At 43.6% G+C, this 13787-nt stretch overlaps 1 protein-coding gene across 1 annotated transcript in view; it reads right to left on the reverse strand.

The window, feature by feature from the left end:
• Positions 1-13357, reverse strand: part of LOC128891061 (aristaless-related homeobox protein-like) — a 14986-nt gene extending 1629 nt beyond the window's left edge. Inside the window, 3 exon segments of the mRNA XM_054150238.1 lie at positions 724-811; positions 5710-5975; positions 12969-13357. Coding sequence (XP_054006213.1) covers positions 724-811; positions 5710-5975; positions 12969-13041 — 427 coding nt within the window. The 5' untranslated portion in view covers positions 13042-13357.
• Between the last annotated feature and the right edge of the window lie 430 nt (positions 13358-13787).

Here is a 13787-nt window from a genome sequence, read left to right on the forward strand (position 1 = left end):
TTCTTGTAATAGACACAGGTGGTACGAGTAATAATGGAACTGACTGTGTGTATAGACAAATGTAGACGTCACGACTGGTTAAACTCAATCTTGTATTGTCTGTAAACTCTGGTAAGGTCTACGTCTAGGAATTTGCCTGATTCTCCTGAAATTTCAAGTTTAACAAACATAATCAGCCAAGGGAAATTGCAGTGAAATAAAAGAGTGAAATAAATAAATGAATTCCGAAGGAAGCACTGTGAGCAGGTAGAGGAAAAATCAGTCTGTAGCTCCCAGACGAAATTAATCTGCTTGTCCCCGAGATCGCCAGTGGCATAGGAATAAGTTTGGTCGAGCACACGGACAGACCGGTTCATGAAAAATTAAACGGTCAAGCTTCCGTCGCGCATCGTTCGCATGCGACGGCGACGATGGCCGACACTGAAATTAGATGTAATTGGCGCCGATTGCATCTACCCTTCGTAACTTTCCTCGCGCCTCGGTTCCTCGCATATTAACAAACAGGCCACGCGATTCATAGCGTTGCAACCGAGCGCAAGGAACGTTTTTTTCATTCCCCGGGACGAGAAAGTTCTTCCGCAATGGAAGATGTGAAAGGGTAGTTTATTAAAATGATCACGCAACTGTTTCTACGCCAGATTTCATTCCGATTAAAATTTAATTTAAACAGTTTATTCTTATAAGGATTGTTTAAAATAAATAAAAGTCCGAGTTCCTACTCACCGCTTTGTTCTACGTGCATGTAGCTGGTGTCTCTACCAAGGGCCTTCTCCTTCTTCCGCCATTTCGCGCGTCGATTTTGGAACCAAACCTGAAATCGTATAGATCAGAGAACTCGATTAATATTTCGTCTTCGATTTCTCAATTTTACTATCGGTAAGTTCCCTTCAGTGCTTGCAATCATTTCAATAATACTACAATTAATACCTTAACAACTTTTTATAAAACCTTTCTCATCGTTTTCCATTAAAGACACTTCCATAAAATTTTTCTTACAAGAAAACAGCACCTACACTGCTTACATTGAACCACACACTCGTAATACAAAGCACAATGGCTACCAGAATTAGGATATTCTTCATCCCCCAACTCTCACGCGGCTTCACACCCCCGTCACTTTGAAAATTCATTCCATCGCGTTTTGAACATTGCAACTCTTTATCCCTCTCTCTCGTCCATGAACGAGGAGAACAATCGTCGCGCGAAATCATCGAATTATTTCTCATGAAGAAAATACGCCAGCGACGCATGAGAACCCCCTAGCCAGCCGTATCAGAGGCACCTAACAAAAGCTTGCTCTCGAGGTTGATTAAGCTAATTGTTAACAATTATCCTGATTTCCTCCGTACCCCTAAGTGGCAGCAACCCCTGCCCTCGTCCCCCCGCCTACCATCCAAACCCCTGGCACGCCGTTGCCGCTGCTGGCCCCGTTGCCATATAAATGCTTTCGCTTTCCGCCTGAGCTGCTCTGATTTTTCGTGGCCACCGACAGACCCCGCGAAAGAGACAGAGAAAGAGACTGAGAGATTGCATTTTACATCCTGCCTCTATTGTGCGGAGAATCCAGTGCTTTTCAGCCGACGTCGGTCATCCGCCATCGATCCGATACGCGTGGATCCACGGGCTCCTTCTCCTTCGGAGCCTCTCCAATTGGGGAAAATGTTGGTGACATCGAAGTACTCGATATTTAAGAAATTTATTTTACAGTGCAGGTTGGATAAATGCTTTTGGAACTTTGCTAGCATCTTCAGACCTGGGATTGTTGGTACATTTATTGGGTTGTCCAGGAAGTTCGTGCTAATTTTTAAGAAAAATTCAAAGGCACATCTAAATTTTGATATGTATCTATTGAATTACGTAGGTACTATTTTGTTCCACAACCTTTTCATGGTTATTTGTTTTTAACCATTCCGATACATTCAGACTACCTATCAAAAATCGACATGGATTTCCCAGACAACCTAATACTTTGCTGATGCCTTTAATCCTAGGACTGGTGATATGTTTACTTTGTTGATATTTTTTAAAGCCTACACGATCTTTTGAAAATAGCCAGTTTGTTCGGAGAAACTCTTTTCTGAATAATAAGTAAAATTCTAGGTGTCTAAGATCCTAGGTATCCTTTTCCTGTTTTGAGACCCTCGAAAACATAGAATTTCTGTAATCTGCGTTGATCCAGGAAGAGGGGGATGTTTATTTGAAATATAAATTTATTGTCAAGACGAGAACGGTACTGTAGAGTTTGGACTGTTGGTATCTTTACTTTGCTGACACCTTTTAGCGGGCTACACGATCTTTTAGAAACGCCCAGTATGTTAACCTCCTATGGGCCGAATTTTTTTTTCTGCAAACAATTTGCAAGGGATTAGTTTGATATTTCCAGTTTATGGTGCTGCCAACCACCATCAATATTGTTATCAGTTACCAGAGACATTATATAATTAAGACGTATACATTATCTTGTGAAAAAACTAAAATTATTTGGTAAATTAATACCATTTGAATCTCGATACATTAGCATGTGATTTGAAAGTTACACGGGCCCATAAGGGTTAAAAGAATCTCTTATAAGTAAAACTCAAGGTACCTAAGATCCTAACTATCCTTTTTCTGTTTTGAGATCCTCGAAAACATAGAATTTCTGTAATCTACGTTGATCCAGGAAATGGGAGTTGTTTGTTTAGAACACAAATTTGTTGGCAAGACGAGAATAAAACTGTGAAGTCTTGAAATATGTGGGGATATTTAAAGAGCAAGTAAGAATATCGTTGAGCAAAGGCTGAAAATCGAGGGAAGTTTGAAAGTGACTGAGAGCGTTCAGTTGGAGCAGCGAGGGAAACGGGGGACGGAACGTCGCGAGGCCGGTGTGGGAAATTCAATTGCCTAATTGCTGTTAATTATTTAATCGCTCCTGAATACCCCGCTAACGCCTAAGTGCTCGCAAACCTTGCAGCGCGTCGTTTAAGCGACCCAGCGCGAACCCGAAAGTTTTAATCCCCCCATCGTGGCCCCACACAATCTCAGTGTAACGTTTCCACCATCTCCGCCGCAAATTTCCTGTTCGCGCTCTTGCTTGTTCAATCTTCCAATTTTCTTCTGTTCTAGCAAAAAAACGCGACTGTTTGAATCTTTGTTAAGATAGCTTCGCATTTGAGGCGAAGTATTAACTACACACAGTAGAAGAAAATGCAAAAAGTAAAAGCTATATTGCCAAGGTGAAAGCTCACGGGTTCCTGTTAAGTAAAGAAACGGTCGGGAAAAAATGAAGCATTTTTTTCTTACATCCAGACACGTTTTAAAAACCTTGGTGTGACCAGAAAACGCAGATTGGAGAGTTGGGAAAAGGGAAAGCGAGTCCGCGATAGGAGCGTAACGCGGAATAGGAAGCGGGCAGAAACGTTTCGCGATTCCATTACTATCGGGGGGGGGTCCGATCGTCGATCGAACGCGATACATCGGCCGGCCATTAATACCGAAAAATGGGTAATTTCGCATCTGGAATTGAGGGCGGCGAGGGAGGAGTAGCGGAGGATTTCCTAGATTGAAATAAAGTGGCCGTGGCACCACTGCGCCGCGGCGGATCATTTAGCGGTTTTGTCGAGCGACGGCCAATTGCCGGCATTGTCGCTTGGCTGTACCACAATGGGCCAATCGGAATGCTCTCTGTCTCTTTTCAACTCCGCGCCACCCTTCGACGACGGCTCCATCCACGACCCTTCTCCACCGGTGCTATATACGTACACAACCCTACATAGAATCGCGTACGGTGCTCTTTCTCGATCCTCTTCCTACCCTTCTTCTATCTCCGTTATCGCTCCCTCTTACTCGCGCCCAGACGTCTCGCTTTGTTGCGTACCAGCGCGAGGGCGTCGGGAACGGTTACGCTAATCGAGTAACCGATTTCCATCCATGGAAAAGTCATAATTTATGGCGGAGCCGCCAATACCCGGCGTGCCAGTTGTCGACGTGCGACGATTCCACGTCACGTAACCCGTGCTCGTTTCGCGGACGATCAGGTTGATAATACAAACGAACGTGGGGGAAAGGTGGTATTTATCGCGCGCGATCATTGCAACCGACGCCACCCGGGAGGATCGAGAGTTCGAGCCGCGATGAAACGAGAGCGTCGCTCGTCGACCCTCTGTCGTGGTTTCTTTTCGAAAGGTATCCTCCCCCACCGAAAAACTTTCATTTTGTTAGGCTTGTCTCGATCGATTCGAAAGTAAGTTGAAAGCCATTGTTTCGTATACTTGATACATTTTCGTGTTCTATTTATTAATATTTCAATTTTAATGAGAATGCATTTGTTAATGGGGCAGGGCCGATTTTTTCTGTTCGGATTAGCACTTTGTTGCGGCTAACGTTCTTGCGCGTCCCGACGCACTTAAAACGAAACAAGCATAGACGCACACACCGGCGCCTACCGAGAATGGGGAATAAAAAAAAAATGTCAAGCAGATTAAAACGCTGTTGAAATCGAGGACACCTCGTTCGCCTATCGTTTTTACCTGGAGGTATAATCGATCGAGACCATGATGCGCGTATAAAAATGTATATGGAATGCGCGAAAAATGTATCTGTATTGTTTAAACGGGGGGGGGGGGGGGGTGAAAACGAAAAATATTAAAACATCGCGCGAATGTGTGCGTGTCTGATAGTATCACGTCTGCTTTATAAATGTATCGCAGGTAAATTACAATTGTACATGTTAATCCGTTTTCGTACTTCTTTCGCTCACTCCCTTCATCCCTCAACTCTTTGTTTTTTTTTTTTTTTTTTTTTTATTGACGTCGAAACGCGTGCACCTGGCTCTCTCTCACAGCCGTTAAAAAGCAGGACTGGTAAATAATTTCAAAGCAGATTACGACCCCGTACGCTCTTTACTGTTTGACTGGCTCGTATGAAATTAATCCTCGTAACATCGGGGCATGGTATGGCGCGTTTTGCTCGAAATTACAGACGTCGAAGAGGAGCGGCAGATTTTCGGTACAATAGTGTGTAATTAGTTGAGAGGCCCACGCTGAGGTTGCGGCTCACTCAGCGCCGGCTTTCTCCGTGTTCGAATATCATGCTTGAAAAGCTACTAGCGCGCGTGCAAGGGTTTAAAGACAATTTTAAGTGGCTTCTGGGGCTACGATTTATCGAACTACTCGCAGACCAAAAATCCACCGTTCCCTTCGAGCGCGCTCCGCGAAACGAAAATGTTCGCAGGCTTAATCTCGATGATCCTGCTTTTAATGATTCTACGTGCCAAAAATAGAACGAGAACCGTGAAATCAAAATTTCTCCCTGGAGAATTTCCCTTTTGAAGAAATTTGGGTTTCGACAAAGTGTGTACTAAGCGCGTGTGACTCGCGAGTTGAAGTTTTCGTGGGCCTGTCCACGCGTGCTCGTCCTATTTACAGGCACAATGCTGTATATATTGTTTATAATAAACATATTCATTCCTTTAAATTATATTTTTCTTCGTAGACTCACAGATTTTAAACATTTTTCATCCACTATTCTTTTTTAGGAAAAGTAGAGGTAAAATCAGGTTGCAAGTAGTTTGACCACGTATGAGGTCAGACGAGTCACGAAAGAATTTTAAACTCATTTTAAATTCTATAATAAGTTGCAGAAACTGAAGGAAGTTTGGGACTACCAATTGGTTAAACAAACTTAAAAATAGATAAGGGTATTCGAGGGTATTTGTATGGAGTAACTCACCTGAACCCTGGCCTCGGAGAGGTCCAACCTCATCGCCAGCTCCTCTCTGGTGAATACGTCCGGATACTGTGTACTCCCGAATGCCTTCTCGAGCTCGTGCAGCTGATAGGTGGTGAAGGTGGTACGGGACCTTCGGACCTTGCGTGGCCTGTCTGACTCGCCTAGATTCAAGGGATCGTGCAGGGCATCGTTTATCTGGTGATCGCTCAAATGACCGAGTTCCGTGTCTCCGCCATCGCCGATCGCATCAGAGGATGTCGCGTGATCTGGAAACAAGGACAAGGAATATAATTCATCGCTGGCTCGCATCCCCATACGGTGTCAATTTGTTCCATTCAAACTTCAAACTACGACTCGTACATGATTCAATAGAATCTTATTCAATAAGGGAAGCTAAAAGACATTCGAATAACAAGAAACTTACTTTCCTTGCGTTGATTAAAAAGATAAGGACAGCGAAATTAATTAACCCTTTCCACTCGAATTCGTAAGTCTAACAAATTTTGTTAGTGATACCACTGCAAACATAAATCCTTTATAAAGAATTTATGTTTGCAGTGGTGTCAAGGCTTCAAGAAAACTATAAGAATTTTTAATCAAGTCTAATAATACCAAAAACGACCAAAGTTAGACTATCCAAAGTTAGACTGTTTTATGTAGTTATGACGCAAAATGCAAAGGGTTAATTCAAGTAGTGCATTACCACACTGAAGATTTCTCGAAAAATTATTCACTCCAAGACGATCGAAGGTAAAATTTAATCAAATATTAATCAATCACAGAATCATTAACATCGATAAAATTGTATCAAGTACCAAGACGCCACGAGCCTAAAAAGAACGACCAGCCACCTCCTTTAGGTACTTTTGCCGCCGCTAATTCCCCTGCAGAACGGAGCCGCCCCTATCATCGAACGCTCACTTTCTCACTTAGCGTACGATCGCGGAATGATCTCAGAAACAAAATGAAAGGCGTCAAAGGGCAACCCTCCTCTCAACGGAGAAACGCGATGTTTCGCCCTTAAATACGCGATTGGCTCGCCAGAGACACGAACGAATGGACGTTAAAGGGCACGGTGGTGCGCATTGAAGTTCGGAAACGCGGTATCAAACGATCGCCCGATGCCTTCGATGGCTCGAGTGCAAGAGAGGATCGAGGCGATTAAGCCAAATCGTCCCGCACTGCCAAAACGAAATTGATGTTTCGCTGATACACACGGTGCAAGCGACGAGGAGTGGGTCCATCAGAGGGATTGATGGACACGGGAGGGAGGAGCAGAGGTGGGTTTGGAGATGCTGCGGGGTCGGTGTGGGTGCAATTTCATTTTTAAGCCGCGCAACGATCGGCTGTACCCGATGCACGCCCCGATACGCCGATGATGTCCGATCGGCGGATTTGCCAATTTTAAGCCTCACCCGGCGCTTCATTTTTTTGCACATCCGCGGCCCGTATATGAAATATGACGCATCGATGCGAGCCTGTACATTATACCTACACGCTCGATAGTACTTAAAAACCGTTGCCGTCAGTGATTAGCAAATATCACGAGTGCATGTCGTACACTGTTGCCCCCCCCCCCCCCATGGTGTCCACCACCACCCTCCCCCTGCCTCTTATGTGATGCATCCCTTGCAACCCGTAGCCGTGAAACACGCGCTGGCTTCGACCCTTCTCTCGCCCCCTCTTCGTTTGCTATTTGCCGTGTCTCATTGCTGGTCGCTTTCCGTTCCTCTGCGCTCACGGGTGCATCGATACAGGCTCGAAGGCTCATTAGAGCAAACTACGGTCGCCAAGTGTGCGTTTTTGCCGCGTATCCTTCGTGACGGGGGGCAACAATCGCCTTCTTACCAGCGGTTTAAAGTTACGAGGGGTAATGCGATAGGAGGGACTCGTGGACATTGGATGCGGTGGGAATTTTTCAAGCTACACTCGGTTGACAGAGATTCATTGTTGCTTTAGTTTTGATTATAAAAATTGTACTTGCATTAAATTTTATTTTTGATTATTGCTGGCGTTGGGTTTACAATCTTAACCCTTAAATGCCCTAACTTTCGATACTGGATTTTTAAATCTAATTCTACACTTGCAATCAGTTTGTTTTTAATATTTGGCTGTACGTATGTTACCATTGCGTAATGTTCTTTTGAACAAAAGTTAAAAAAATAAACGTCACCTGTCGAAATTGTTCAAATAATGAATACATTGATATTTTTTTTAACTTTAATTTGAAAAATGAGGCTTCTAAGGGTTAAACGCGAATAGACAGAAGTGAGGCAAATTTAAAAATTTGTATTCGTGGCGTGCACGTCCGACAGTGGATGGAACATTCACAGAAACCCAAAATTATCGTTATTAATAATACAGAATGGCAGGGAGACACGGTCGTTCATAATTCTTCCGCATAAAAACCAGCCAGTGCTGCATAATAAATTCTATAGAAAATCAGAGAATAATCCGGGAGATATTAAAACGGTAAGAGGAAATGAAGGTACCTCATTTGATTATCACCACCCGGCAAAGGGGTGTGCTTTTTAATACGAGCGCATATTACAGCTCTCTTTCTCTCTGTAACGGGATATCTCGTGTACACAAATTTCGCGATTATTTTTAGATGAGCATCAATCGACGAAAGTACGGACGTGAAAAATCATAATTATTTCGATGGAATAGTTCGTTACCCCCGTAAACACATATTACAATAATCTAATTAATATTCTACGTATTTTCCCTAAGTTATTCTTGATATTCCATATCATTTTGATTAACTTTCACATTCGCCACAACACCAGTAATATTTAGTAACCTTGTTACATAAAATATACTATCTAACGATAGAAGCACCACCATAAATCCTCGCAGCATCAACATCTATCTTATCATTCCCCGTATTACATTAACGTCAATCTATTTATAACGTCCTCCGCCAGACTAATCGCGCGAGACGTCCTCGCGCTAATTGGCCCGTGACATTTATTACTTCGTGGAATTCATTCTTCCACATTAGAAAATAATCTCCGAAAAGCAATTCAAGTACATCACAGCGTCCAGTGGACCTTGAAATGGTTAAAATTCACTTCGGCGTGGTAGACGAAACACCCGAGTTCGTCGTAAACGTCGATTCAATTCAATTTCAATCTATCTAATTAGATACACGACAATTTAGATTTCGCTACGAACCAAAATTACTCGAGGAAATTAGATAATAACGCGATAACGACCACCGACGCTGGCTTACAGAGTTTCAATGTCCGTCTCACCCTCTTCCACGGCGGGTGCCGGCTTCCATCCACCCCTTACACACGTTTGCTTGAACTAATTAGACGAGCATTTACTACTCGTGTGTAATAACGTTAATCCTACTTTTCGGTGCCGCTCTAACCGGCAGTTGCGTAGGTTCACGATGATGCGAATCGTTCGAACGGCACACGCACATTGGCTCCGTACGATGGAGAGAGAGGGTGACGGACCCTGCACAGTTACACGCGTACGTGTGCACGTAATCGCACTAACATTTACGCAAACAAACGTCGGGATAATCCACGGTGAATAGAGAGATTTTTATGTTTTCATGCTAGGGCACAATGGGGCACCCACTTGATGCCTAACTCTCCGCTGCTTTTTATTAAATCTATGGGACCCACCGATAGGGGTTGGTCCTGGGGAGGGTGGCCCGCTGAAGGCAGTTCACGGCGCGAAATTAAAGATTTATTTACCGTGCCCCCGGTGATGACCACATGCCCCGTTCAGATCGACTCCGAGCGAGCCTCTCTGCCTCTTTGTTCAAGGTATTTATCGCTTAAACCTCGCCATTACGATATGAAATTCGCTTGTTGTTCCTGGAGCACTCTGGATCGAATTTGAAAATTTGACGCGGTCACTCGTGTTAAATCTGAGAGTTTTACATTTATTTTTATAATTTGCTTGCTGAAAGTTCGTTAACGGAATTTATTAAAAACGATGAAAGAAGTTATTGTGGCTTAAACGATACGTACAAAGAAATAATTAATGAACAGTGTTGATTACGAAGGAACTTTTCAGATTTCCATACTAGAAGCTCCTATTTCTTTCGAAGCAAAAAATTAAATGCTTCTTAAAGAATGACCATAAGAATGTACAAACATTAAACAAAACTAAAATATTATAAAGAAGCACGAAGAACCGCTTCTTTTTAGCTTCCCAAACTAAAAATTCTCATTTCCCGATAAAAGGTGTTCGAAGGAAAAATTCATGAAGGAACGACTCTCTTTAGCGTCCCAAATTAATAGCCCCCCCCCCTCCCGCCTCCTAATTGGGTATTCGTGGGACCAGCTCGTGGAAATATTAATTCGCCTCGATTCGTTTGTCGCAGGTTGCATCGATAATCGACCTCTGAGTACGAAATCTCTCGATTACATGTCCCTTTTGACGACCCGTGACCCCGAGCGCGTCGATCTGTAAGCGAGTCCCGATGCATCAGCGTACATTCAATACTCAGGTATTATCAGACGCATTAATTATGTTAGACGACTGTACGCTCGAAATCCGCAAACACATCCTGATTTCTGCGCGCCACACTCGGGCCGGACCAATAATCGGTCCACCTGTACACAGTGATCATGGACGGTGTTCCTACTTGTATACCTTCGTGTATCGTGAAATTCTACACGCACACAGGAGCGTACCAGCGTAATCGATTCGTAGTATACGTGAAATTCGATCGTTCGAACGATAACTGGCACGAAAGAATCCCTTTTTCCCTCCCGTAGGTGTCTTATCTGTATCTCTGGGGTTAGGTAAGTCGGTTAATGCAGGGCGACATTACTGGCGCACCTGTTTCCGCAAGTTCGAGTAGTTTCGAGTCTTTAATCCCCCTGGATGTACCCTGTGTTTCCAAATACAAGTAATCACAGCTTACATGCTAAAAATTCTCGCGAGTCATAATTTTTTTAATTTTAATTTCACAAACAATATTCAACTATAATCGGCTTCTGCCGATGGAAATTCCACAGCTGGTAAGAATGTACGTAGAAAACTGGCCAGGCATTAAACGCGTTAACAACTCGTAACGTGTCTCCGTGGACAAGATATACTTCGCTGGAACGGATTATACAAGGTCCGGACTTTACGCTGGGAAATCTAATAAAATCCTTAAGAGGGTTTACGGGGTAATACGTTCGTCGTTAAACTCCACGGGATAATCGTTTGAGCAAAAAATTGGCGTGCGCAACTTTCTTCATGGAAATTTAATAAGTGTAGGTTTACGTAAGTTTATTAATTTTCTACAGCGTTTGGGAGACGATCGAGTTAAAGTCTTCGTGGATCGTAAATACGCTACACACCCTTGGGTCGTGGGGACAATTTAAGCGCATACGTTGCCCCACCTCCCTTCCGTAAACCAAGAACAGAGGAAAAACTGTTGCCTTGCCCCGCGTTAATTGTTACGTCTAGTTTTAACCCGTGGACGCGACATTCTTTCTGATACGCGCCAGCTTCGCACAATTTATATTGTCATAATTCCAGCTGGCCGATTCTCTTTTAATCTTCAACCACTTGTGTGTTTTCAGTGCGATTTTTGCAAGTTAAGCAATTTAAGCCGTATCCTTTTAATAAAGAAATCATAATTGTTGTGATTTCTAGCAATAGAAAATAACAGAAAAACGTGATAGTTACGCCAATGGAAAAGTAGTGAAAATGAAGATGGAACCTAGGCTCACTTAATTAATACTAGAATACAAAGGAGATAATGCATAGAATAATATAAAAATAGAGATAAATATTACATAAAAAAAAAAATGATTCGCATTTTCTGCGATAAAGGGTAAGAGTCACTTATGCTAATGCGTAATTAAAACGACAATATTTACATCCGTCGACTTTGCACGGAAAACGATGTAATTCGTCGCGAAACCGTCCACTTGGCGGTCAAAGTGGAAATTAGATTCGTTAAACGTAATCGTGGTTTCTTGAGAAATTCCTTTAACCCATAGTCGGAAAATTTTAATGAAATAATTGCGTGCCCTTGGGTTTGCGTCCGCCGTAGGGAAACGTGAGTGGCAAACAAGCGTGCACATGCAGCGTTCGCGTGCTATAAGTCACGTCGTAAATTCACGTAGAGCTGATCGTCGCCGCAGATTCGAACCCCCGACCTAATTAGCCTTTTAGTATGCTCACGGCAATTAACTAACGGGCGAACGAGACGCGAAAAAGTGTCAACGATAACGTACGATGACGCACGTATTTCCCACGAACGCGGTACCGCTTCCCTCGTGGCTCGAATTTCGGATCGATCCGATCGAAGACAGCGATTTCGAAAATCGGTAAAACACCATTTGCTAAATTGGCGTACAATTACCGTATCTGATGCGGTGGACGATGGGTTAACGCAGATAACCCACTTTGTTTCAGCTAGGAAATTCTTTTTTTATCGCAATCGCGACCGGATCGATGCCAGGGCAATAAAATGTTGGTAAATGAGACCTTAGTTTGCTTAACGATATTAGATAGTAGATAACAATGCAATATTACGCGACGGTTTATTACCGCCGAGCAAATCAACGCTTAGCGCTCGCAATCGTTGCTCTAAACATTACGGGATCGCCTCGTTGGTCGTCGAGCGAATGTACTATTTTCTCTTGTTTAAATTGTATTAATTATCATCTGAGTTTCTTAATGTTAAGTCATATTAAAAAATTACATGCTCCCAGGTATCTCATTTTAAAATGAGGTAGTTTTTTTTAAATCTAAAACTCCGTTCCATCATACACACGAAAGCAAGTTCATACATTCAGAATTTTCGTACTTCTCACAAGTTTAATTGCAAAATAACAATTATACCACAGTCGCCGTCACTGTCACTCTACCGATATACAGTAAAACGGGGCCCAACAAACATATACAGACACATCCATGCATGTACGTTTGTTTTATTTCATGATCCCCTGACGAACTCTACTCAGATATAAAGCGAAAGAGAGCCCTACGGGTGTACAATATATTCATACACTCCCAAACACATCCATACAGGATATTTTCTAAAAGTTAATGTCACCAATGTCATTATACAAGATTAAATATATATATATTTTTTTTTTCAGCTTTTCGGTCGAGAAATGGACTTAGTTCATATTACACACGAGTGTGTCACTCATATTTCTCCAAAGATGTATATCACACAGAGCCCAACATTCGTCATACGAGCATCAAATCTTACAACCACTATTTTAACAAACTAATGTAAACAAGGGTGCTAAAATTGACACCGTCAGCAATGCAAGACGTACCTTCGTCCTTCGCGTGTCCCAGGATCTGGTCGATGCTGTACACGTTCATCTTCTGTTTGTATGTTTGCGCCATGCTTGTCAGAGCCGGAAGTCACTGTTGCAGCCGTGCCGTGGGGCAACCGGATGCGGCGTTCGGTGCACGACAGATCACTGGTCGAGAGACAATCTCCGGAGATCCCGACGAAAATCGTAATTCCCGCGGACAGATGGAGCCCCGCGAAAAAACGTTGTTGGCGCGCTCAGGGTGCGAATGAAGAGCGATACGAAGAGGTTAGACTCACGTGCGAAGAGGATACGACTGCGGAGACCATAGATGAGAAACTGAGGATCGTAGCACGCGGGTAGTCTCCGGCTTTGGGAAAAAGAAAATGCGTCAATCGACGGCGCACCACGAACTGGCTCGTCGGACATGAAAGCAGCCCTTAATATCGCATACAGCCGCCCCACCTCGCAACCCCTAACACCGCCATATTAGCCTCCCCGCCAATGAGGGCGCGCGCTTCTCACCCAAAGCCACCCCGCACTCGGGGGTTGAATGAGGCCTGGGCGGGGAATATTTTGCCCTTTCCGCGTAAATCCCCGGATTTTTTTCCACCTCCTCCTACCCCCTCCCAAACGGAGTCTTCCTCCTTCTATCCGATCCGCTGTTTCTCTCTGTTCATCTCGCCGTCGCCCCGTATGTCCATCCTTTTGTCTGTCTTTCGTTTTCTCCAGCTCACTCCAACGCACACGGTTTCGATCCAACTGGCGGGATATTTCTTCCGCTCTCCGTCACTCCCGCGTGGATTATTTACCGCGTCTTCAGGTGTACGCGAATTT

The sequence above is a fragment of the Hylaeus anthracinus genome, unplaced genomic scaffold (genome assembly GCF_026225885.1).
Source record: "Hylaeus anthracinus isolate JK02 unplaced genomic scaffold, UHH_iyHylAnth1.0_haploid 12001, whole genome shotgun sequence".
Classification (NCBI taxonomy): domain Eukaryota; kingdom Metazoa; phylum Arthropoda; class Insecta; order Hymenoptera; family Colletidae; genus Hylaeus; species Hylaeus anthracinus.